The following is a 26,963-nucleotide window of genomic DNA, read 5'->3' as shown; positions in this document are numbered from 1 at the left end:
GGATCTTAATATTTGTAAACAGTCAGTACAAAGAGTAGTCGAATTACATGTGGTTCATCTGGACTTCACTGTGAGGGTTGAAAAAAGGAGTGTAAGATTTTAAGACCTTTCTTGATGGATCTGTTGCTCCAAGATTTGTACTTCTACTCAAAGATGTTGAAGACAAAATTTTATTTTAAAAATAGAAAAAAACCACTGAATTTAAAAATGACTAATACCCCTGTAAAGGGGATGACCTGATGGAAATAAACTTAGTAAAAACTCACAAAAAATTATTTATTCTTGAGATGCATTATGGCTCCAGTCTACATTGGTTTTAGAGTCAGCTTTTTGCCCAAGTCACTTAGTTGCTGAACAATATGAGCAATGTTAAGGTAACAGGAAATTACAAAAGGCCTAAAACGGTGTGTGCTTTAAGCTCATTTGAATGTATAAGAAGGGAAGTGGAGTGTCCGTATAAGTAGTGGGTTTTTTTTTTGGGGGGGGGGGGGCAATATCTGGGTGAAAATTGTCCTGCGATCCCTTTTCCACTAAGATGGACATGTTTTAATGCTAATTAATGTAATTAAGATATCTTTTGTGGAGATGATCCCCAAAATAACTCTTCCTAGACTCTTCCCTCTTCTACCCCTTCCTGCATCATCTCATACCTCTTACTTTTCAGATCTTCCAAACAAGCCTTTCTAAACCCTTCCCTCTGACTCTTCCCCCTCCAGCTCCCCTTTGCTCATCCTAAATCCCCTCCTTATGAACTCCTCCCGAACATTCCAGACCCCTCCCTCTTATATCCCTCCACTATGATTTTACAACCCAAATAACTGACTAACATGTCCACCACTCAAATTAATTTCATTTTTCCTAGACTAATTCACCACTAATTTAGAGCAGTGTGCTAATCGCCGAAAAAGCACTTTGACGCCTCGTCAGGGGTAGTAAGCGCTATATAAATGCAATTACAATATAATATACAGTTTGCAGGTAAGTAACTGTTCCATCTTCATATTAGTCACAGTTCTGTGTATTTTGCATTTTTTTTTAAATATTAGAGCACTGAAAGTCAGTATTGTGTTTGGAAAATTGCATATTACCTGTTACTATGATCCCAATGGCATGCAAGTTTTGCAGCATGAAACCTTTTCTTCTCTGGCAAGCCTACCCAACCGCCTCCCAAAGATGGGGATAAGAGCAAACAGGCGAGGTGAGCGACACTTTAAGATGGACGATCCTTACAGAACACCAAAGGAAAGAAGAAAAAAGAATCTGAAGATGGCGACCACGCACAAGAACGTCCGGGGCGCTGTCTGTCACATAGGATGGGCTAACCACAAATTGGTGATCTCCCTCTCTCTCTTACTCAAACCATCTCTCTCACTCTTACTCTCTCACCACACACTCTAAGACACAACTCCGGACCCAGCCACTAGATGGTGGAATAGATGTGTTGCATGTAAATCAAGAAAACTCTTTAGGTTTACTAAGTATTTCTGCTAAGTAACCATTTCATTTAGTGGGGATCACCACCCCAAGAAAGATATTGTCAAATTGCCAATTTTTACTTCGTTATCATTTTGTTTCTGTGGCAAAAGAAAAAAACAAAGTGTCAATGGGTTTTTATTAAAACTGTCTGTGCACTTGTTTCTGTTTTCCTAGACAAAACCCTAAAGATATTCACACCTTGGCTCAACTTATTTCTGCCTACTCCTTAGTAGATCCTGACAGAGCAAAAGTGTATCCTTTTTACTTGGTTTACGTAATAAATTGATGTCAGCCTGCAAGAAGAAAACCTGCTCACTAATCAACGTATGATATGCCATGGGATATGGACCTGTGGAGATAAATAATTGAGAATACTCCACTGCATAACCAAACAGGTTATATGATTTAAAAGTAGTGAATGGCAATTGCATTTCTGCTTTGTGCTTTTTGGTGTCTCATGATGGATGGCTATCATTATGCAAGGTTCTCCTGGTAGGTAGGAGGGACGTGGTTTGGGAGGGGGTGTACCATTGTGATCAACCATCACACCTTGTGTATGTTTCCCATTTTAGTGTTTTTTGCCTTTGACAGTGAACATTTTCTGTTTTGTTTGTTTGTTCCTATTATCTCTGTGATTGTAAAGGCCATATATTCTCACCCACACGTACTATTAATGCGCTGCTCTTGTTGTGTGCAGTTTGTGGGTTATCCCAGTTCATGTGTCATCAGAGTTTGAGGTGTCCAGGTCTTTTGACCATCTAGCAACTTGTCAGTGTGATTGATGAGTTTCGTGTGGATTTAGTGTGCAAGTAGTGACATTTAGTATTGCGGGTGGATAAAATTGTATACCCATGTCGCCTAGTGCCATTAGTTATATGCGTGCTTATTTTATTGGCCCTAAAATTTTGAGATGCATTACATCCCTAAGTCAGTGATATCCTGAAGTCGTTGTTTGAATGTTCTTTTCCCTTCACTTTCTCTCTTAGTAGAGAGAAGGTATTGAGTTATGAAATTTAGTCTGTTGGGTTGGTGGAATGGGGGGTGTTTGGTTAAAGATTGGTCTTTGGCACTGGTGTTGAAATGAAGAGGGATAATGTGATCGGCGCTAGTGGTGAGATTACAGACAATCTTTGGTAGTGAGAGATTGTCTGATGGAAGGAAAGATATGAGGGCTTTCGTAAAGCCTTTTTAGTAGAGATGGTGATGATGAGAGTCCAGTAAGGGAAGGGTACAGGAGTAGAGAGGTGATTTGCAAATAGCTGTGTGGGAGATGAGGACTTTTAGAGGTGTGAAAATGATAAGTTTTAGGTTAAAAAGAGAATGGTGAGGCTGGGTAGGAACATGTGATTAGAGACCATAAAAAAGGTTGCAGGTGAACAGATCATGAGTGGACTGTAGTGGGGAAGGATGGGTAAAACTGTGATGGTGTAAGGTGAAAGGGGTATGGAGAGTTTACGAAGGTAGTGAAAAAGAAATGATGGGTGAGTGAGGGTAGGGGATGTGAGATAGATGAAGGATGGACAAATGTAAAGAGATCAGAGGAAAGGCAAGAGCAGGTGAAATGGATTGGAGAGTGCAGGAGATACACTGGTGCAGTAGTATCCTCTGGAGATCTAACTATTTGGGCCTAAGATCCTCCGGCCGCTGTTCTCCAGGTGTTTACTGCTGCTTCTCACGTTAGTATTTGTTGGTTGTTTGGTGTGGTATGGTACTTGCTCTTGAAAGGTGAATGATTAAAGGCATTGAAGGTGGATGTAGAAAATGGCAGTGCACGTTTCATCGCACTGTGTCCGTCCATGTGTCCCATTCCAACTATGCTGAATAATATTGCACTGTGGCTGTTATCTATCAGTGAAAGTAGTGGAAACTACCCTGTACTGCCCACAAATACCCACTATTGGTCCATGTCTTGTGGTTACAGGGGAAAGTGAAGACAGTCATACCTGGGTGTACCACATTCACTCCAGTGTCCTTTCCCGGATATCTTGCAAGCTTTCTTGAATATGATATGGCTCATTAATACTTGATCTCCTCTGCTGTTATTCTCATTTAGTGCTCTGTGGTCTCTCTTGCCTCTAAACCGTGCACTGAATTGTAAGGACTGAGGTGGAGCTTTTTTGATAGGTCTCTTGATTTTAGGGAATATAAAAGGGCATCACTTGCCCTTCTAGCTCATTCTGTACTGTTGAGCTGTTAATTGATATCAAATCCTTGCTATGTGACTAGAGCAAGGTGTACATTGGAAAATCCGGTACCTGGTTAAAGAAGTGGATAACACATTAAACTGCATTTGTTTGTACATGTTTTACTGTGCTGCTATGTTCCTTAACTTAATTTAATCCAAAGTCTCAGCAAACATTTACCTTCGTCAGACTCCATGTCCCTGAAGGTCGATGTAGATGCTCTTGAAAATTCTCATGGTGCCACTTTCATCCGAAAGAAAGCAGGAAAAATTACTGGCGAAAACATTCAGAATGAACAAGGGTAAAGACCTCTACATATTAATCTATGATGTACAATAATATGTATGAAGAGGAATGTGGGGTTTAATTGCTTGTCCGTGTTAATTGATTGTAATAGTTTTTAAGATATTCTCTTAGCAGAACCTATTCAATAAATCTGTCCAGCCACCTCAGCTGTAGTAGTTGTGAAGTAGGTGTTACATGTTTTCAGAGTGTTATTTACAGTGGCATATGTGTCCTCAAGTTTTACTACTTGAGGCTCCCCATCAAGCAAAGGACAGCATGGGGAAAGCAGCATGCTAATGCTAGGAATGACCTACCACTCATTAAGGAATGCAGGCAGTGAGCAACGTGTAGAGCTTAAACGTCATCACTCTTATCTACTGCAGTGAAAACTGTATCCGTGATGAGGAGTGTTGCATATGGTTTGGTAGCACCAGCATCTCGTTCTGCAGTTGTCTACTGGGTTATTTATGGATTGAACACAAGCCGTATGTAGGCCACTAGAAATGGCAGTGCCTATGGAACGTCAGATTTGTTGTTAGTGGTGTGTACCTGCTGCCCACCACGATTGCATGAGCACCATTGGTACCGTATTTTTTTTAACCTTAAATGGGGAACAGACTGCATTGATCAGTTATTCGCCCTCTCCCAGGGGAGAATGATTAGTGTGCTTAGTTCCTCTCCACGAACACAGATTACTTAGTGTTTAAAACATCCTGCAGCCGGGACCCCTGGTTCTTAAAAATAGGACATATTCAGGCTTATGATTTCTAGATTTAGTGTTGTATTACATACTTTAAATGTATTTGACATGGTAAAATTGCATGCAAGCATATAACCTCCTCCTTGGTGCCAGTCCAAATGTATGACTGGCAGTGCTGGTCCAATGACAAGGAAATGTTGCAAGGTGGGTTATTGGTTTGAGGGAGAACGAATGGGTTCATAGCTACAATTTCTAGTTGTACAGTTGACCTTCAGTTAAGAGACTCCAGCTGAATTTGCACATTAATCTTCATAATCTAATGGTTATTTTAAGATCTCAAAGTTGACCATATAATAACTTTAACTAGCTCTTGTTCTTTTAGGCAAGGGGATATGAAGAAGAAGAGAAAGAAAAAGAAAGGTGGGTTGTCTGTTGTACATTTATTTTCGACCTTATTTAAAGAATGGTCATAGCTAACCTATTCTTTTCTTTTTATGGGCCTTTTCATCTCAATATAAATATTGATTGTGTGCATCTTTTGATGTTTTTTAATACTAAAGTGGCAGGCATGAAATGTATTTCTAATGGATTATTTGACTCTTTACCTGTAAACTTACCCTGGTTTCCTTATGTTGATACTTTGCAACGCTGCACAAATGCACACCACTTTAGTGTGGCAGAATCCGAAATGACCAGCTTGATGTGTATGTGGGATTTTGCCTTGTTAATCTTTCCTGGGCTCACATCCTGTGCATAATTCCACCATCCTAGTTGTTGGGTTCAAAATTGTCTATTTGTAGTCCCCTTTGCATGCATGATTGCTAAAGTCCCTCTGCCATGGGACCTCTACCGGGCGAGGAGAGTAAGGGGCTGGAGATAGTAGGATTAAAGATGGAGAGGTCAACCACCATGCAATGGCTCATTGACAACTCCAGAGGGCTTCTCAGCAGATACGGACACCAACAATGGGAGAGAGGAGTTAATATAGCACCTCCCAGAGCAGTACAAGAAATGGTCAAAGGGAGCAATCCAGGAGAACACAACCATATCTAACGTTTGATGCGTCTAACATAGCAATCAGTTGTGTGCAGGCATCACCCTAAGAAGATCCTCACTGGTTCAAACGGGTGAGAACTCTTTGGACTGGCAGTGAACGAAGAAAGACATTGAGACAGCAAAAGTGATGGGTTCTTTGCAGTTCAGGGACACCTTTCGAGGAGGAGCAGCCCAAGAAGTAGCTTGCCTGCAAAAGGAGGGTGGTAGATTCCCACCCCTCATGCCAGTTACATGCCACAGACTAGCTCACAGAGTGCCCCAGCGCAATTGCAGTACCCCAATATGTAAAGTGAGCCCTTTCGAGGAAGAGCTGGATGGAGGGGAACCACCTGCGGGGTTAGGATCCACCGCACAAGTCATTTGCCAGAGAAATCACGCCTACACATAACATCGGTAGGGAGGAGAATCAAAGGATTCCTTCAGGAATGGAGGGCAAACCTCTTCAACAGATGGACACTAAACATAATTACATCGTGGCTGTTGTATAGATCTAATATGAAAGCCCCCAAACATCAGACCGAAAGCAAGAAACTGCCACAAGGAAGAGATCTTGTGTCTACAACAAAATGTAAAACACCCTCTAAGCAAACAGGCAATCAAGAGAGTCTAAAAGGAAGAAATGCATCAAGGGAACCCTGTAAGACACTCAGAGCCATCCTAGACCTATGTGCTTGGAGCAATGTTCATAATTTTTTTTAACACAGATTTTATTGGCATTTAGTGTGCATAACATTCACAGAAGTTCTCTTACATCTTGAGTGTCAGCCATTGTTCCACATTGTACGTTACAGTGTACTCCGAGTCTTCCATGTTAGAATCCATTTAGTTTAAATTGGACAACCGGTCCATCCAGGTCTAACTTTCAACTCCCTCCCTCCCCCCTTCCCTAAACAAGTTGCTTAGTGTCAGTTATATGTGTCAGCGATGAGTACTATGTCCACGGCTATCTGTATAGTTTGTACTTTGGGCGGTGCTCAGTAGGTGGGTGGGGACTGGGGGGCAGCGGGGGCGTTGTATTTCTCGTCACTGCATGGGGTCGTTACCTCCCCCAGTTCTCCAATGTCCCTATTTCCCCATCCCTGGTCTGCGGTTGTGAATCCGGTTGGTCATCTGCTGTATCGTTTAGGTCTGGAGTTTGTAGGTCAATCACTAGGTCACTACAAAAAACAGGAGCACATTCCCCCCCACTAGTACAGTATTTATAGGCGATAAGTCCATAGATTAAGATGTACCCACAGACCAAACAGAATATTTAAATTATTTTTCTTTCATTTTCATTTATTTATCAAAAATGATATGCATTATAATATAAATGCTGTAGTGGAATCACTACTAATGTTCATTAGTTACATATAAAACCAAACACATTGTAAATTCAACTTTGACACAATGAGTGATTTAAAAAAAGAGACAAGCAATCATATGCCCGACACAAGGAAAGCAATTAAACAAACAAACAATGCATATAATGAATCCATACATATAACAGCAACACAAGCACAAAAATGCACAATACAATATAACATACATGGAAAACAATAAACAGGACAAAAAAGCGCTGACGCGCGTTTCGGAGATCCCAAGATATTCAATGAGCTCCTTCCTCAGGGCGCAAATAGCATTGCCGTCTTAGTAGAAGTAGCCAAATGGATTGTTTTAGACTGAATAATAATTTACATGTCGGGCTTCAGCCACATAACAAGTTGTAGGTCTGTGGAGCACAAAACCAAAATTTAGCACAATGACAAAAATGCAAAAACCACAAGAACTGTTAGAGCAAGGAAGCAATCCCAGGAAAGGGAGAAATAACCAAAACTGAAAAAAAAAAATCCATCACCCAAGAATAATGTGAAATGCAGAGTAAAGGTGACAATGTGAACAATGTAGCGTTCATTATAAAAACCGAGCACTTAATAAAGAGAAAGAGTAATACATAAAAAAAGTTATCGTACTTATCAAGAGAATTATCCCGGCAAAACTAATTAGCTACAAGTGTAAGCATAGCTTTTACACGTAGTAGGTCAATTGAAGCTGGAAACTCGAGACGGAAGACCAATTCTTAGCTGAGAAGGACACGCACTAATCAGAGTATGCCGGTCTACAGGTAAAAAATGGCATTCAAGGACTGAAAGAAAAACCAAGGGATATTGATATAGAGAGAGGGAGATATATCCATAACCAATCCACAAACAAACCTCTGTAGAAACAATGAACTACATACCGCATAAAGTAGCGAGAAATGCAGGAAGTTCTATCAGGGACACTAGCAAGCATACTAGAATAGGTATGGAGAGAGAATAAGTGTTGCCCCAAAACTGTAAAGCCACGGGTTAGCTGTAAATCAAATGGAGTAAATACCCAGTTTGCACAGCATTCCTCGGGCGTCTTTAAAATCTATGAACATAAACCCATAGACCAAGTATAAATGAGCAGTATAGACTTGTCTCAAAGTCGAGGAAAACGACTAGCAGGCGTACAGAAAACTTACCGCGTACGGCCCCAAGCGAGTGCCATAGAATAGTCGTAGGTCGGAGTAGATATAAAGCAAACCAAATTAGCACAGCAGTCCTCGGGCGTCTCTAAGATCTATAAACATAAGCCCATGAAACCCAAGTATGAATGAACAGGATAAAATCGTCCGGACAAAAGAGAAAGTTGACTAATAAGCCTGCTAGTAACTTACCGCGTGCGGCCCCAAACAAGTGCCATGGTAAAAATAGAGTAGAGTCCCGCAGTTGGCCACCATTGGCATCAGAGCCAAAGTTCAAACTGCACTGCTAAAATACCTACCCAGCAGAGAGAGGGGAAGAATCACGTGACGCGTGAGAGAGAAGCCACCTAATAACAATAGAAAGCGGCCAGTCGAGCAAAACGGGGATGCAGAGTAAAACCAAAAGAAGGACAAATGAGCAGCCAAAGAATCGGCCATATTAACAAAATAAGAAGAAGAAGAAACGTGTAATCGAGCAATAGGGGAAAAAAGTAGCAACAGAAAAATAAGCAAGTTTGCAGCCAATTTTTTTTTCAGCCATCTTGAAAAGATGTATTAGCAGAACATAAACAGATCGGAAAAGAAATATTTTAGATAATGGCATTCTCCCACGGGAGGGACTCATTGAGTCCATTATCAAATGTTTGAAGAGTGTAAATCCAAAACGCCTCTCTTTTACGCCTAAGAGCATCAATATTGCTGTCTGTAGGAGGTAGTATATGTTCAAGAATGGTCCAACGGAGATCCCTCACTGAATGTCCACACTCCATCCAATGGGAAACCATTGGGGCTCCAGTACGGTGATTTAATATAGCTGATTTATGTTCGCTAAATCTTACCCTCAACTCTCTGCCAGTTTTACCTACATAGCCTTTACGTCAGGGGCACAGGATGAGGTAAATCACATTACTAGTGCGGCAGTTGGTCATGTTCTTAAAAGTGAAAGTTCGTTTGCCCCAAGTAAGGACATGTCCTACAATGGCGAACTCACAGGCGTGACAATTGCCACAGTTGTGTGTTCCCATTACAGGGTTACTTCCAAAAATAGATTTCTGAATGAACCTATTACTTTGGGGTTCTCTTGATTTGACCAGAACATTTCTCAGATTTTTGTTGTGGCGAAACGCAAAAATCGGCTTAGGGAGAGTACTCTTAAGAGAGTCCGAATTAAGGATGTGCCACTGGGTGTTAATGATCTGACGCACCTTATGATTGATATTGGAGTGAGTGGTGACACATACGATTTTATTCTCTGTTTTGGTTTGTTTAGTTTGTAAAAGAGCCATTCTGTCATAATAGTTTGCTCTTTTATATGAGTCCCTGACAAGCCTGTAAGGGTAACCTCTATCCAAAAGTTTGGCTTTAAGTTGTTCAGCATGAAGTTCGAAATCTTTCATAGTAGTACAATTCCTGCGGTACCGCAGGAATTGACTAAACGGAATGCTATCCTTCTGACTGCGTGGATAGTAGCTGGTGTATTGTAAGAGAGTGTTGCGAGCTGTGGGCTTGGTGTAAAGGGAAACCCCTATCTCCTGACCATTGACCTCTTTTGGAATTGTACTACTATGAAAGATTTCGAACTTCATGCTTTATGATAGAATGGCTCTTTTACAAACTAAACAAACCAAAACAGAGAATAAAATCGTATGTGTCACCACTCACTCCAATATCAATCATAAGGTGCATCAGATCATTAACACCCAGTGGCACATCCTTAATTCGGACTCTCTTAAGAGTACTCTCCCTAAGCCGATTTTTGCGTTTCGCCGCAACAAAAATCTGAGAAATGTTCTGGTCAAATCAAGAGAACCCCAAAGTAATAGGCTCATTCAGAAATCTATTTTTGGAAGTAACCCTGTAATGGGAACACACAAATGTGGCAATTGTCACGCCTGTGAGTTCGCCATTGTAGGACGTGTCCTTACTTGGGGCAAACGAACTTTCACTTTTAAGAACATGACCAACTGCCGCACTAGTAATGTGATTTACCTCATCCTGTGCCCCTGCCGTAAAGGCTATGTAGGTGAAACTGGCAGAGAGTTCAGGGTAAGATTTAGCGAACATAAATCAGCTATATTAAATCACCGTACTGGAGCCCCAATGGTTTCCCATTGGATGGAGTGTGGACATTCAGTGAGGGATCTCCGTTGGACCATTCTTGAACATATACTAACTCCTACAGACCGCAATATTGATGCTCTTAGGCGTAAAAGAGAGGTGTTTTGGATTTACACTCTTCAAACATTTGATAATGGAATCAATGAGTCCCACCAATGGGAGAATGCCATTATCTAAAATATTTCTTTTCCGATCTGTTTATGTTCTGCTGATAAATCTTTTCAAGATGGCTGAAATTTTTTTTTTAACTGCAAACATATTTTAAAAAAATTTGACTGCAAACTTGCTTATTTTTCTGTTGCTACTTTTTTTCCCCTATTGCTCGATTACACGTTTCTTATTATTATTATTATTTTGTTAATATGGCCGATTCTTTGGCTGCTCATTTGTCCTTCTTTTGGTTTTACTCTGCATCCCCGTTTTGCTCGACTGTCCGCTTTCTATTGTTATTAGGTGGCCTCTCTCTCACGTGTCACGTGATTCTTCCCCTCTCTCTGCTGGGTAGGTATTTTAGCAGTGCAGTTTGAACTTTGGCTCTGATGCGAATGGTGGCCAGCTGCGGGACTCCCTACTCTATTTTTACCATGGCACTCGTTTGGGGCCGCACACGGTAAGTTACTAGCAGGCTTATTAGTCAACTTTCTCTTTTGTCCGGGACGATTTTATCCTGTTCATTCATACTTGGGTTTCATGGGCTTATGTTTATAGATCTTAGAGACGCCCGAGGATTGCTGTGCTAATTAGGTTTGCTTTATATCTACTCCGACCTACGACTATTCTATGGCACTCGCTTGGGGCCGTACGCGGTAAGTTTTCTGTACGCCTGCTAGTCGTTTTCCTCGACTTTTCGAGACAAGTCAATACTGCTCATTTATACTTGGTCTATGGGTTTATGTTCATAGATTTTAAAGACGCCCGAGGAATGCTGTGCAAACTGGGTATTTACTCCATTTGATTTACGACTAACCCGTGGCTTTACAGTTTTGGGGCAACTCTTATTCTCTCTCCATACCTACTCTAGTATGCTTGCTAGTGTCCCTGATAGAACTTCCTGCATTTCTCGCTACTTTATGCGGTATGTAGTTCATTGTTTCTACAGAGGTTTGTTTGTGGATTGGTTATGGATATATCTCCCTCTCTCTATATCAATATCCCTTGGTTTTTCTTTCAGTCCTTGAATGCCATTTTTTACCTGTAGACCGGCATACTCTGATTAGTGCGTGTCCTTCTCAGCTAAGAATAGGTCTTCCGTCTCGAGTTTCCAGCTTCAATTGACCTACTACGTGTAAAAGCTATGCTTACACTTGTAGCTAATTAGTTTTGCCGGGATAATTCTCTTGATAAGTACGATAACTTTTTTTATGTATTACTCTTTCTCTTTATTAAGTGCTCGGTTTTTATAATGAACGCTACATTGTTCAAATTGTCACCTTTACTCTGCATTTCACATTATTCTTGGGTGATGGATTTTCTTTTTTCAGTTTTGGTTATTTCTCCCTTTCCTGGGATTGCTTCCTTGCTCTAACAGTTCTTGTGGTTTTTGCATTTTTGTCATTATGCTAAATTTTGGTTTTGTGCTCCACAAACCTACAACTTATGTGGCTGAAGCCCGACATGTAAATTATTATTCAGTCTAAAACAATCCATTTGGCTACTTCTACTAAGACGGCAATGCTATTTGCGCCCTGAGGAAGGAGCTCATTGAATATCTTGGGATCTCCGAAACGCGCGTCGGCGCTTTTTTGTCCTGTTTATTGTTTTCCATGTATGTTATATTGTATTGTGCATTTTTTTGCTTGTGTTGCTGTTATATGTATGGATTCATTATATGCATTGTTTATTTGTTTAATTGCTTTCCTTGTGTCAGGCATATGATTGCTTGTCTCTGTTTTTTAAATCACTCATTGTGTCAAAGCTTCAATTTACAATGTGTTTGGTTTTATATGTAACTAATGAACATTAGTAGTGATTCCACTACTGCATTTATATTATAATGCATAACATTATTTTTGATAAATAAATGAAAATGAAAGAAAAAATAATTTAAATATTCTGTTTGGTCTGTGGGTACATTTTAATCTGTGGACTTATCGCCTATAAATACTGTACTAGTGGGGGGAATGTGCTCCTGTTTTTTGGATTGATTATTCCCTGACTTCTTTCCCCTCCTACTCATTGATTCAGGGTCCCTCCATGTTTTCTCATTCACTAGGTCACCCCAGGCCCTCGCTGTTTCCAGGTTTCCTATGCCTCTGTTCGCTGCGCGCTATAAGACCCTATGTTCTGCAGCTGCCCATTTCTCCATTTCCTTTCTCCAGCACCTTATTTGGGGGGCCCTGGCTTGGAGCAATGTTCATAATGACTCAAAAGTTAAAAATGTTCTATCAGCAAGTGGTTATCCTGCAGCTTCGGAAAGGAGGCTATATGACCACCATAGACCTCAATGATGCCTACCTGCACATGTTGAACATAGGACACAAAGTTCATGAGGTTTGTCATGGAGAATATCCATTACAGTTCAGGGTGCCCCCCTTTGGGATAAAGTCTGCGACAAGTATTTCCACAAAGTGTCTTGCGGTGGGTTGCAACATATTTGAGGAGATCCACGCCTACCCTTATTTAGACGACTGGTTGATAAAGGATTACTCTTTCAGAAAGTGCCAGGAGATAATAAATACAGTCATGGAGACATTCCACATATTGGGGTTTTCGCCAAACCTAGAAAAATTATCCCCAGGACCAGAGAGAGAAGACATTTCTGGGAACTAGAATAAACTCCTGAGAGGCCAAAGCATTCTCAGCTACAAAGGGGGTCCTGGCACTGATGGGGCAAACTTATCTCTATCAAAAGGGATAACCTCTGACAGTGGGGAAGTGGACATGACGGTATCTTGCATACATCTAATATAACATGCCAGGCTACACTTTAAACCACTCCATGATGGCTAGAACATCATTAGTCACAGGCATCTGGGAGTTACCAGGATCTAGTGGTGGTCACAGACAGGGTACAAAAAGAAATAGAGGTGAAACGCAAAAAACATCAGCTTAGGCAAACCTTTCAAACAATCAAATTCCTCTGTAACCATCACAACAGATGCATCCCATGGGGAATGGCGAGCCCACATGGCTAAATGGAACATCGGGGGCCAATGGAGCCCTGAGGGTGTGGTAAAACACATAAATAGGTTGGAGCTGAAGACGTCATCTTTACCCTTCCAAACACAACTTTGAGGAGAGGGGGGAACAGCTCACATCCAGACAGACAACAAAGCCACTATGTTTTACCTCAAAAAGCAGGAATGGAGAAGGTCACATGCATTGTCCCAGATAGCTCAGGACATATGAAGACGGGGCATCCATAGAAAGATAACGCTAGTGGCCATATTCCTGCCATGAATTCAGTATACAGAAGCAGACAGGCTAAGCAGGCAAGCAATCGTCTTGTGAATGGGTGCTAAAACAACAAATACTGAAATCAATTTTTGAGACGTGGAATGGCACAGAGAGACTTATTTGCAACTCAGTAAAACGTAACATGTTGAAACGTTGCATTCAGGTAGCCACACCATTAGCCACCAGGGAATGCCCTATCTGTAGACTGATCAGGGACATTTGCACATGCTTTTCTCTCCATCACACTGATACCACAGGTATTAGGTGCAAACAAACAATCATGACGTTTATTCTGATATGGGTCAGAAAAACACGCAATAGCGCTGGGAAGTCCAACTCTGGAGGGTTGTCTGTGGTTGGTCAAACTGGGTACGACATTTCCCATCAACCTCTCATGCCATGCACAGGCGATGTTGCCCAGGCTACTCGTAACACGATAATGCCATCGTCCCACAAGCACAGCACACCACTGAATGTTCAATACCGGCCATCTATGTAGGCACATACCCTTGAAGAAGTAAGTGGGTCTGGGGGAGGGTTAATATTTGTATCAGGCCCTATGCGCTAGTCTAGGACAAGTTGGGTCACTCGTTTTTCTATATTCAGGCAACCAGTAGCTAACAAGCACCCGGCAGGCAATAGTTTGCCAATTTTTGTCACTATAGGCAGATTATAATAGTCCCAGGATACCACTGGGTTTAAATGCATGATAAACTCTTCTCTACATTTGCAACTGTGCAACATTTCTTCGCTATCTGATTCGCTAATCATGGGAAGCACTTTTATTTTGATTCACTGATGTGTTTTCCTCTCCAGTCTAATCCTGATTGTATTTCCCTGTTGTCATTTACTGACATTACTACAATGACAATACAACTGTGAGCCTCTGTTCCACCAGTGTGTGTTTGCTTTGAGTCTGACTGCAGAAGAGTTCACCTATATTATAAACAAACCGCCCAGGAGAGAGAGAACATTGCGAGCAGGCAGGTGGGCATGAAGGAATTCATTGTTGTATTGTTATCCTTATGACTTGTGCTAGCTTCACGACATGATGTTCTCATTTACTGTATATCTATCTGGATCAACAAACGCTGTGGCATTTGTTTGGACGAGGTTCCAAGTTTGGATTTTAGACCAGCCTGGTTTGGTCAGTGGGCAGACGCTGCCATCGTATGGGCAGTTAGGCAGCAACCAGAGTGCCTTTTAGAATGGGCCATCGATGACAGTGCAAGAATTGGCATATCCACTTGGTCTATCATTGATGCCCTTTCACAGACTTCCCAGTGCATTTGCATCCGGCACACTTTAGATGGCACTGGCAAGAATGCGTGTGTATTGCCCTCCTTAATGTTTTAAGTGGTATGAAAAGTTGGCAGGACTTGAAAAACTTCACAGGAGGCGTGGTCTATGTAAATAATATATGTGAAAAAACCATCCTATGTTTGAGACCTTCATAAATGGAAAACCATAATCAAAATCGGAAGGATATTTTATTTAACAGTTTCTATAGCACCTTTATCGAGGGCCAAAAGCAATAAAAACACTTGACAAGTTAATGTTAAGTGGCAATATATTTGTTATTCAGTTGGAATGCAATAATGCTTTAGGGCCTGGATCAACAATGGTAAACAACAGTAGCCACACGTCACTTAGTCCCTGTGCTGCAAGAGAGACTTCTGGTGACATTGCATTGCAGCACTAGCATAGGCAGGAAGATAGGATTTTCTTATTATCTGGTGAGTGACAGAAATAGAGGGCCCATCAAATCAAGTTATCGGTAAGTACGGTTGTAGTTACTTTTCAGGGTCAGTGCTGGGCACCAAGAACCAGCACTGGGATCGATCCTGATAACAGGTGAGTAATTTCGTTTTCGTTGATTGGCTGATTTTTAGTGAATATTTGAAAGTTTCAAAACTCAACACTTAAAAGAATTTCCAAGTGAAACCAGTCAATGTTACCCTATGGAGGAAAAGTGAGTTATCGGCTTTTGAGTAAGTACTCGACTGGCAGAGTTAAGGTTCTGGGCATAGACTCAGGGTCAGGTAGGTACAGTTGTTACACCCTCAGCGGCACAGGGGCAGCCGGGTGCAGATAGAGTTAGGCCCAATGTTAGCCTATGGTGGGCAGGGGGCCTTTGGTTGGTGGCTGCTAGCAGGCAGGCCACGCGGCTGTGGGAGCTGGGCTCCTGGTCACTTACTCAGGGCAAGTGGGGAAGTAGATTAGGATAGATGTTGCACTTCCAGGGGCACTCGGGCAGCTGGGTGCTTTTGAGCCGCCAGGCGCTCAATGGATTACAATGGAGAAGCTACAAGACGAACAAAGGCTGCAAGCTCGGGACAAAGATACTTCAGGTGCGACCACCACTTCGAGAGGTAAGTTGGGAAGCTGTAGGTTAGGTAGGCACCCAGGAGCTGGGCACAGGGGGCCGCAGGGCGCCAGGTGCAGGGGTGTCTTGTGATTCACCTTGCCTCCCCCACCTGAGGGGTGGGGTTGGCAGAGGCTGGCACTCCCCCTTTCCTCACTTAGGTTTTGCCGCTGATCTTCCCGCCAGAGTGGGGGGGCAGAACCGGTAGGGGCCAGTTGCTGAGTACAGCAAGTGGCCTGGAGAAGCTCACAAAGGCGGCATGCCTTTGAAGCTCCCTCTGCCCATCCAGGGGGAGGAGACCTAGCACCTCGCCCAGGACGTGCATTGTTGCAGACCCACGAGAGCGGATGGCTCTCTACCCAGGGGTCCAGCAACATGTCTGCTGTGTGGCAGCCTAGGCAGCCTCTCAGTCAGGACGCTGGTTGTTGCTTAGGTTCAGGGGGCATCTCTAAGGTGCCCTCTGTCGTGCATTTTATATTAAATCCCACACTGGCATCAGTGCGGGTTTAATGTGCTGAGAAGTTTGATATCAAACGTCTCAGTCTCCAGTGCAGCCGTCGTGGTGCTGTGGAGTTCGTGATGACGACCTCCCAGCACCATACACTCTTAATGGCAGCACTGCACTTACAGTGCCCAGGAATGGACCTGGGTACTGTAGGGGTACAGGGCTCATGCACCTGTACCCACAACACTGGCATAGGGCACTCAGCTAGAGGGGTGACTGAGGTATGACAGGTCAGTGTGTTTTGTGGGCATGGCACACAGGGATGTGTGCCATGTCGACTGTTTTGTTCTGCACCAAGACACTCGGCCTGCCAAGGCAGTGTGTGTGTGTGTCAGGGTACAGGGCCTCTAAGGGTGGCACAATAAGTGCTGCAGCCCTGAGGGGCCTTCTCTGGTCACAGGGCCCTGGGTACCTAGGGTACCATTTACCAGGGGCTGACATGTGGCCAGAGATGCCAATTGGGTTTAGGCTTCATGCAGTTTTAGGGAAGGAACACAGGCCCTGGGCACCTGATTGGCAGGAGCCCAGGGCACACTCAGTCAAAGTACATCAGAAATTCTGCAAAAAGTGGGGGCATACCATGCAAGAAAGATGGCACTTTCTCACAGGGGCTTCCTACGCTGTGGTGTTGCGTAGGACGGCTGAGGCCTTGAGCTTCCTACGGTGGCGGTAGGGACCAACCTCCTCACTGAGGTGCTTCAACCGGCAGCAACCTCTTAGGAGCCCCTGCTACCATTCAATGAGGCCCTCACTGACATTCTTCTGGGCACTAGGTCCAAGCCCAGCACAGGGGCTCCTGTGGATAGGATGATTGCCTGATGCCACCGCCCGGCTCTGGGCGACCCCACTTTCCTCTCCCAGCACCCTACCCCTGAGAGCTTGATCATCCAGGCCTTGACGTCCAAAGGCGATATTCCTACTGCTCCCCCAGATAAGGAATCCAAGAAGCTGGATCATCTTGGGAAGAAGTTTTCTTCTGCCAGCTTAGGACTGTGGTCAGTGAACACCGCATGTCTCTTGGGCCGTTACACCCACTCCGTGTGGGATACGGTTGCACAGGTGCTGCCACAGTGCCCGGAGGAGGCCCGGGCCGTACTCTCCGTGCAGTTGCGGAAGGGAGGGACGCAGCAAAGTTCACCATACGATGTGGGATGGACACTGCTGACTCGCTAGGCAGGACGATTTCTGCGTTAGTAGCCCTGCGGCGCTAGGCCTGGCTGAGGTCCACTGGCTTCTCGGGTGATGTCCAATCAACGCTTTTGGACATGCCCTTTGATGGCCTTCGCTTGTTTGGTGACAAAGCGGATAACTTGCTTGAGCGCTTCAAGGATTCTAGGGCTAAGGCCAGATCCTTGGGCCTCGCTACCACCTCTCGCCCTGCATAGTCTGGTTTTCGCCCCTTTCGTGGCTACGGAAGTGGTGCCCCACCACGTTCCACCCAGAGCCACAGGCCTGTGCAAGCTAACCAGCCTCTACGCAGCCGGGGATGTGAGACCCAGCGCTGTGGGTCTGTGGCCCAGTGCCGTAGGTCTGTGGCCCAGCGGATGGGCAAGTCCACCAGTGCCCCTTCTGCAGCAGCCTCCAAACCCTCCTAGTCTGACCTTTCAGGGCCACCAGTTGCCAGTGGCTGGCAGGATCCGCCATCACCTTCCCAGTGGCACACCATAACGTCGGACAGATGGGTTTTGCAGATAGTCCGAAGGGGCTACTCCCTCCCCTTCAAGACTACCCCTCCATCCATGCCACCTACACTCCATCGAATGTCGGAGAACCACTTGGCCCTTCTCCGCCAGGAAGTTACGTCGCTCTTGGCCAAGGGAGCTATCGAGCGAGTCCCTGCCCCAGAAGTAGGTTGTGGTAGTTACTCCCACTACTTTCCGGTCCCCAAGAAAGACAATGGCCTGCGTCCTATCTTGGATCTCAGGGATGTCAACCGCTTCCCCCGGAAGGAGAAGTTCAAAATGTTGATGTTGGCTCAGGTCCTGTCTGCCCTCAACCCTGGATACTGGTTGGACTTGCAGGACGCTTTCTTTCACATCCCTGTCTTGCCCTTCCACAGGTGTTACATACGGTTCACAGTAGACCACGAGCATTTTCCTTACCAGCGCCCCTTGGGTGTTCACAAAAGAGATGGTGGTGGTCGCAGGTCATCTGTGCAGATCAGGGGTTCCACTCTTCTCGACAACTGGCTGTTGAAGGTGGGCTCGCCACAGGCTGTCGTCTCCCACTTCCAGACTACGGCGGACCTCCTGCATTCGCTGGGGTTCACTATCAACGTGCCAAAGTCGCACCTGATTGCCTCTCAGAAGCTTTTTTTCATCGGAGAGGTTCTGGACACAGCACAGTTTCGGGCTTATCCTCCCGAGCAGCGAGTACGGGATATTCGGGCTATGATTCCGATGTTTTAGAATCTATCCCGGGTTTCGGTGAGAATGATCCTGAAGCTGCTGGGCCTCAAGGCCTCCTGCTGGTGGGTCATGCCAGGTGGCATATGCAGGCTCTGCAGTGGGACCTGAAGTTCCAAAGGGCACAGCATCAGGGGAATCTTTCCGATTGCGTCAAGATCTCGGAGGGCACTGCACTCCAATTGCAGTGGTGGCTAACGAACCATGATTGGGTCAACAGCAGAGCTCTCTCCCTTCCCCAACCAAACTTCACAGTGGTGACAGATGCATCACTTCTGGGATGGGCCAGCCACATAGGAGAGGCGGAGATCAGAGGCCTCTGGTCTCCGGTGGAATCCGGGCTCCACATCAACCTTCTGGAGCTTCGGGGGATCCGTCTTGCACTAAAGGCAGTCCTCCCCTCTGTCAAGGGGAAAGTAGTGCAGGTTTTCACGGACAACACCACCGCCATGTGGTACTGCAACAAACAGGGCAGGGTGGGGTTGTGGACCCTATGTCAGGAGAATCTTCACCTTTGGACATGGCCAAAACATCAGGGCATATCCCTGGTGGTTCAACACCTGGCAGGTTCCCTGAACACTAGGGTGGATGAACTTATCTGCCAGTACATGATGGATCACGAGTGGTGTCTTCACTCGGAGGTGGTGCACGGCCTCTTTCAGCAGTGGGGAGAGCCTTGGTTAGATCTGTTCAACCACCGAAGAGAACGTGCAATGTCAGCAATTCTGCGCATTGGAATTTCCAAGGCGGCACTCTCTCGGCGACGCTTTTTGACGCGAGTGGAGTTGTGTTCTTCTATACTCCTTTCCGCCTATACCACTTCTGCTCAGAGTGCTGAAGAAGATCAAGCGCGACCGGACCCAATTCATTCTTGTGGCTTTGGATTGGGCATGGAGAGTCTGGTATCCTGACCTCTATCTGGAGTTCATTCAACACTTCATGCACAAACTACCTATCCCTCTCTATATTCCTTTCTAACTATTCTGTGCACCTCTCACCCCTATATACTTACCATGCCACATAATTCCACTACACAAATACGCTGCACACCACACAATTCCACCACTAACAATTCCAGTCCAACACGCACATTTCCACTCCACACCATATACATCCACTCCACTCCAATCCATAACACATGGGTAAACACATTGTCATTTACACCAATAGCTCTGACTCTCACAAATGTGAGACCTATTGCTTTGCAGATGCTTGTTAGCTGCTAGATGCTGATTTTTGACTCTTGACAGTACACTGACGCCTGCTAACCCTGTAAGTCCCTAGTAAATTATATCCCTGGTACCTAGGGCTTGAGTACTAAAGAGGGTCCCTAAGGGCTGCAGCATATCTTATACCACCCTAAGAACCCACAAACAAATTCCACACAGACTACCATTGCAGACTGTGTGACATGGTTGATAACATATCCTGGCACGCTCCAGAGTGCCATTCCAAAGACACTGCATGGGCTATATGTAAGTCACCCCTACAACAGGCCTTGGAGCCCTAAGGCAAGTTTCACAATAGCACATGTGAGGACATATCTGCATGAGAAAATATGCCCCTCTAATGTCTGCTGGATATTACAAGTGGGCAGGGAAGCCATCTTAAGGTATGTCCTGGGCACTGGTCAAAACGAGTTTTCCAGCTACATAATGACTTCACTGAAACCTATGGTGTTTGGTATCAAACACCTCATATTAATAAACCCACACTGATTTAAGTGATACATTTATTAATACATGCACCCAGAGTACCTTAGAAGTACCCCCTGAACCCTACTAATCCTCTAGTGTGCTGGCTGACTGGTACTGTCCAGCCTGCCACCACAGAAAAGGTTCTGACCCCTAGGAGATGAGAGCCCCTCTCTCAGAAGTCAGAACAATGCCTGCTCTGGCAGGAGATGTTTCCCCTCCAAACAGGATTGCTAGTAGATTAGCATGTCAAGGCAAGGAGCACACCACCTTTTATCTGTGAGCCTGAAAAAGTACACTCCACAAGTATACTCATCCGGAAGGGCCCTCCTCTGCCGCTGGGGCAGGCAGTTCCAATGATCCACTTTCTGACGATGCTGCCCTCCTAGCAGCCATCGCACAATTCAAGAGCCTTGTTCAACGCCAAGATTGGCGCGAGAGGCTATGATGTCATCCTGTTCCCCCAGTACCTGCAAAAACGCTGTGGAACAGATTGCGGGGACAGAGACTTGGGTGTCTGGAGTGCAGGACTCCTTTACATCTTTGCAACAGACAGAATCCAAACTCACCACGGTGACCAAGGAACTTGCGACGAGAGTGGAAGATGCGGAAGACAGAGCTTGCTGCAGCAACCTACAATTTGTTGGTTTTCCAGAGGGCTATGAAGGTTCCTCGATGGAGTGCTTCCTAGATCAGTGGCTTTGGAGGCTGATGCCTTCTGAGGCCCTGTCCTCCAGATTTGTAATTGAGCGGGCCCATAGAGAGCTCTGGTGCACCCCTCCCCACCCCCCCCCCCCCCCGACCTGCTATAGTGAAGCTCTTGAACTACCTAGACCCAGACGTCCTCCTCAAGTGTGCTCGGCTCAGAGACAAAACCCTTTACCATTCTCAGACTGACTACACCAGATTGACACTTAGGCATCGACAATCCTTCCATGCAGCTAAATGCCTCCATGATCTCGACATTCGATACATGCTCCTGTATCCAGCAAAGTCGAAAGTCCTATATCAATTCCAGACACTCTTCTTTGACAAGCTGGAAGAGTTCATGTGAAGCCCCACACTTCCCCACATGTGGATTCTCACTCTTCCCAGTGGGACAGACTGGGAGGGCCTTAAGAACTCCAGCAAAGCATTGCAACAGGTCTTGGTCTTTGTGGAGGAGCTCCAGATGGACTGCAGACATCCCAGGTGGGGGCGAGGGACTTCCTGTCTCACATGCACCGTCAGAAGTTCAAACAATGAATGCGGGAGGAACTTGCCTGTCCCGGCACACTGACACCTGCAGCCAGGACAGCGGTACCAAGGAGACGATGGCGGGCACTTGGGACCTTCAATAGAACAAGAACATCAGCGCCAGTAGTGCAGACTCCCCACAGGCACCTGAAGCCGGAACAATGGTGCTTTTGGGCAATAGCCCAGCCAGTCAGCAGGACAATCGGCCTGTGGAGCTTCTGGTTTTCATTAAGTTGGCCAGCATGCCTCCGAAATGACACGGATGGGGATACCTACTCCAGCTGGTGCCTCCTATAACCTTGATGTGCATTGCTTTACCTGTGATCGTAAGACTATACGAGTGAAACTCCCCAATTGTGTGTTTGTTTGGTATGGGCATCCGTTGGGACAGGTCTGGCCGGGCTCTCTGTCACGAGGCAGACCATCACTATGCCCCAACAGATATTTTCTGTTTCCGGAGTATGGGGGGTGTTTGATACAAGTTCCTATTATTGTTATGGTTATTTCATTGCCGGAAATGTTTTTCATGCTTACTTTTGTTTTTTTTGCTTGCCTGTTCTCCACCCATTGGTACGCACACCTCATAGGTCGATGATTTTGTCCTACAGTGTCATGCAAGACCCACTAAAGACAGGTCCCAGAGACCACCTGTGGGTAGTGTTGTGTAATGTAAACAGCATGTTTGACGAGGTTAAAAGAGGAGCTGTCCTGAAACATGCTGAGAGGGTGGGTACTGATATTCTACTTCTTCATGAGGCCCATCTCTCCCATCATTCCCCGGTAGCCTTTTGGCTCCATGCGGGCAACCAACACACGGTGTTCTGCTGGCACCTGTCATCTTGGCATCTACAGAACCCGGAAAATTGTTTGCGCATAGAACACTGCATCGAGGAGTGCTTCACACACAATACTAACTCAGTTGAGTCCCCAGCAGCACTGTGGCAGGCTCTGATACCCACATTACGAGGGGCATACATTAGCTTCTGCACCGTGAAGCGGCAGCACAGGAAACTCGATTTGATGGATCTTGAAACTCACGTGACAGTACTGGACGAGCAGAATCGTGGGAACAATTGCCAGGTTTCAGGTAGGCAGCTGGGTCCCCTACAGCAGCAATACCAACAGGCCTTACTAGATGAGGCCAAATTGGCCTGGGCAAGCGACCCACAGTCGTATATACCAAAGGGGGGACAAATTGAGTAAGTTACTTCACAAGCTATGTTAGGGCACACCCCACTCTTTTCCTTTGGTCAGGGACTCCTCCGGTATGTTGCTCATTGACCCCCAAAGGGATAGCAATCAGTTTTGCTGCCCACTTCGTGGGTGTATGCACCTGGAGTGAGATAATATCGTATGAGCAGATAGTAGATTTTATCCAGGTTCTCCCCCTCGAGTAGATTTTATCCAGGCTCTCCCCCTCAAGACTGTTAATTCATCCAACAGTGAAATACTGGACAACGCCCTCACGGGGGATGAGCTCTCGGCGGCCGTGACTGGCTTAAACACAGGAAAGGCCCTGGGACCAAATGGGTACCCCTACAAGTTTTTTAAAGCCTATATGTCCAAGCCTTGGAAACACTGGCTGGTAGTGATCCTCTTGGCAGCGAACAATGCCACGTTGCCGCCCGACAGGCGCCATGCAGAGATTGCAGTTGAATCTCGTGGTCAAGAGCTTAGCAAAGGCTCTTGCAAATAGGATGATACGCTTCTTCCCTGATTTGGTCCACCCCACCCAGGCGGAATTTATGCCATTCCGTGCCACCCATCATAACATTGGGTGCTTTTATATTACACTGGCGCTTGCAAATAGTTTGGGAGTACCGGCGGCTATTCTCCTGGCTGATATAGACAAAGCCTTTGACTCCGTGAGCTGGGAATACCTGTTTATCCTCCTTCAACACCTGAATTTTGTCACTCAGTTTCTTTCCTATATTCAGCTGCTGTAGACTGACTTAACAGCATTGGTGCGGGTGGATGGTGCTAGGTCAGACGCGATTCCTGTGCAGCGGGGGAGGAGGCAGGGTTGTCCCTGGTCCACCCTACTGTTTGCTTTCACCATGGAGCTTTTGCCGAACTGGGTGAGTATGGACGCTTAGGTGTGGGGCTTTGAATGGGGAAGGAACTCTCTGAACCGAAAAACACTGTATACTGATGATGTCCTCTTCTTCCTTTCTGTGCCTAACAAATCGGGACTTTGCATTCTCCAGATCATGCATATTTTGGGGGAAACATTGGGCCTTCACATTAATGTGTCGAATTTCGTGGTCTTCCCAGTCGACATTTGACCACAGTTTTGCATCCAAACTACAGATTTCTCAGCATGCCTTCAAATACCTTGGTGTTTGTGTCCCCAGACCTGGCGAGGATGGCTAACTTGAAGCCGGTCCTGGCTCGCCTGAAGGAGGATGTTAAGATTTGGTCTGTTCCTCCCCCTGTCCTTGACCGGACTGTCTGCCATTTTTAAGATGCTGTCCTTACCACGGTTTCTTTACCAGTTGCACAATCTCCCATGCGATATACCACGACAGTGGTTCTGCAAACTGAATTCCTTGTATTGCCATCAGCAAATGTTTTCAATCCACTTACTGAAGGAGAATAGTCGCTGCAGATGTTTACTCTTCTTCCCTTGCATCTCACCATCTGATAAGAAATCATTGAGTGTACAACATACAGGGAGGCCCTGCGTATGCCTCTGAAAACTGGCAATGGGAGATACCCCACTGGTCTGATACCTTTATAGCAGGGGCAGAGGAGATGACCTTCCTCCTGCGATGTGAGTTGTCCTCAATATAAGGCGCTTGTCTCTCTGACAGTTGTGGTGGTGGGGAAGGCTGACAAAGGTTACGCCGCTTAGGCAGGGCTGACTGCTCTTGCAGGTAGCGGTCCTAGAAGGTTTCTGGAAGTGGGACTTCATTGGGATTTCCACATTTGGGGATGTCATATGCAGCACAGTCCTCAAATCGTTCCAGACCCTGCAGGAGGAATATCCGCTCCACCATAGTTCCTTCTACAGGTGCCTTCAGCTCCGTCATGCACTAACTCCATAAATAGCCACCCTGCCGGACCTTCCTGAGTTCAGGCAACTGGAGGGTAAACTCCCCATGCGTTACCTAGGTGATCAAAAAGTAGCTAAGATTTCACTCAATTCTCTACAACCAGTTGGATGTGTTTGGTGCCCTTCAGCCCGCCTGGGAGGCCGATCTGGGGACCTTGGTAATGTGGAAGTGGAAGGGCCGTTTTCCTGCCGCCATTGCCAAGCCCAGTTCACTACTGTTAGTCAGGAGGCTCATTCTTATGAGCATATGACCGCTCATTTTCCCGCTGTAAATATTAGTAAGAACACCACTAATATTACTACAGGAAGGAAAAATATATTATGTAATATAAGATCTCTACCTAAACCTACTTCTGAGGTATGGGACCTAATTTCCACTAGCAATCCGGATCTATGTTTCCTTACGGAAACATGGTTGAAACCTTACTCAACTCCAGCGATTGCATTAGCAATTCCCACGGGTTTTAAAGTAATTAGACTAGACCGTCGCTCGAAAATGGGAGGAGGGATTGCTATTGTTTACAAACAAGATATTGTTTGTACTATGGTAGCTGAGCTAACTAGACCGGAAATTGAATTACTAATTTTCAAAACCTCCTCTTCCCTTAAAAACACAAACACACAGATGGGTGCCCTAGTATATCGCCCCCCGGGCCCATGTACGAACTTCTCTAACATTTTACTTGAGACACTTGCTCCATTTATCAGCAATGACAGAGATTTTCTCTTATTAGGAGATTTTAATATACACAGTGAATTAAAAAATTGTAAAGAAGCTCAGTCTGTATTACATGACCTTTCCCTACTTGGGTTAACACAAGTTAATTCAGGGCCCACACATCAGGCAGGACATACTTTAGACCTAATATTAGCCAATCATCCTATCGTCTCATGTCTTCAAACTAGTTGGACTGATCATTTTATTATTGAATTTTATACTTCTCAGCATAAATATATTGGTCGTGGACCAGTTTCTCTTCCCTGTAAACGACGTCCTTGGCATAAAGTCAATGAAGTGACTTTTAAAGATAACTTTATTGAACCCTCCTACATTGCCTCAGAGAAAATTGATTGTGCCTTAAGGAAATTTGATCTAGCTACTAGGCGGACGATAGACACTATTGCTCCATTGAAACAATTTAAACCACGGCCTGCCAACAAACAAGAGATCTGGTTTTCTGATGATCTTAGAATTTTAAAACAGGCCTCTAGGAAGTTGGAGAAAAAATGGAGAACCTCCCATCAGGAGAACGATAGGAAGCAATATTGGGCTTCTCTGTCTACTTATCATAAAGCCATTCATGGGGCACGAAAAACCCATATAGCATCTCAAATTGCTGCGGCAGAGAATTTCTCGAGGGTTCTCTATCAGGTTTTACAGTCTTTTGTCAAACCGGCTGCTTGTGAAAGCTCTGAATTAGCATCTCAACAGCTCTGTGACCAAATATCGTCTTTTTTTTCCAATAAAATAGACAGGATCTATGAGAAAATAGTCAACTCTAATAATGCCATTACTACTATTGACTCTAGCCATGTTTTTAGAGATACTGAACATATGCTCAATGTACATTTTTTAGACACTTTTCCCTCCATTTCCTCTTCGGATTTATTAGCACTGATGACACAGATTAAAAGTGGTAGTCCGCATGATATTATACCCGCCAGACTTATGCCTATTCTTTCTGAACAACTATGTCCCATAATTCAAAGGCTTGTTAATTTATCTCTTGATTCGGGTTCTGTCCCCAAGGAATGGAAGCGTGCGCTGGTAAGGCCCATCAGGAAAAATACCACCATCCCTTGGACTGAACTAGCCAATTTAAGACCTATCTCACTGCTCCCTTTTCTGGGGAAATTGACAGAAAAATATGTCAATAGACTTCTATCCGGCTTCGTTGAAGATGTGGGTGGCCTTGACTATTCACAATCTGGGTTTAGGCCAAAACACAGCACGGAGTCTACTCTTTTGTCTGTGGTAGACGATCTACATATGCTTCA

The 26,963-nt window shown here is 45.0% G+C and overlaps 1 protein-coding gene across 2 annotated transcripts in view; it reads left to right on the top strand.

Moving 5' to 3' along the window:
* The window catches only part of SRP72 (signal recognition particle 72), a 259,141-nt gene that overhangs the window by 205,032 nt on the left and 27,146 nt on the right, over positions 1-26,963 (top strand). For both annotated transcript variants that reach the window (XM_085641079.1, XM_085641078.1), the window contains exons 15-17: positions 1,651-1,728; positions 3,823-3,960; positions 5,027-5,064. In XM_085641079.1, the coding sequence (XP_085497205.1) occupies positions 1,651-1,728; positions 3,823-3,960; positions 5,027-5,064 (254 nt within the window). The remainder of the gene's footprint in view (positions 1-1,650; positions 1,729-3,822; positions 3,961-5,026; positions 5,065-26,963) is intronic.

This window comes from Triturus cristatus, chromosome 2_2 (genome assembly GCF_964204655.1).
Source record: "Triturus cristatus chromosome 2_2, aTriCri1.1, whole genome shotgun sequence".
Taxonomy (NCBI): Eukaryota; Metazoa; Chordata; class Amphibia; order Caudata; family Salamandridae; genus Triturus; species Triturus cristatus.
This window is presented reverse-complemented; position numbering and strand designations above follow the sequence as displayed.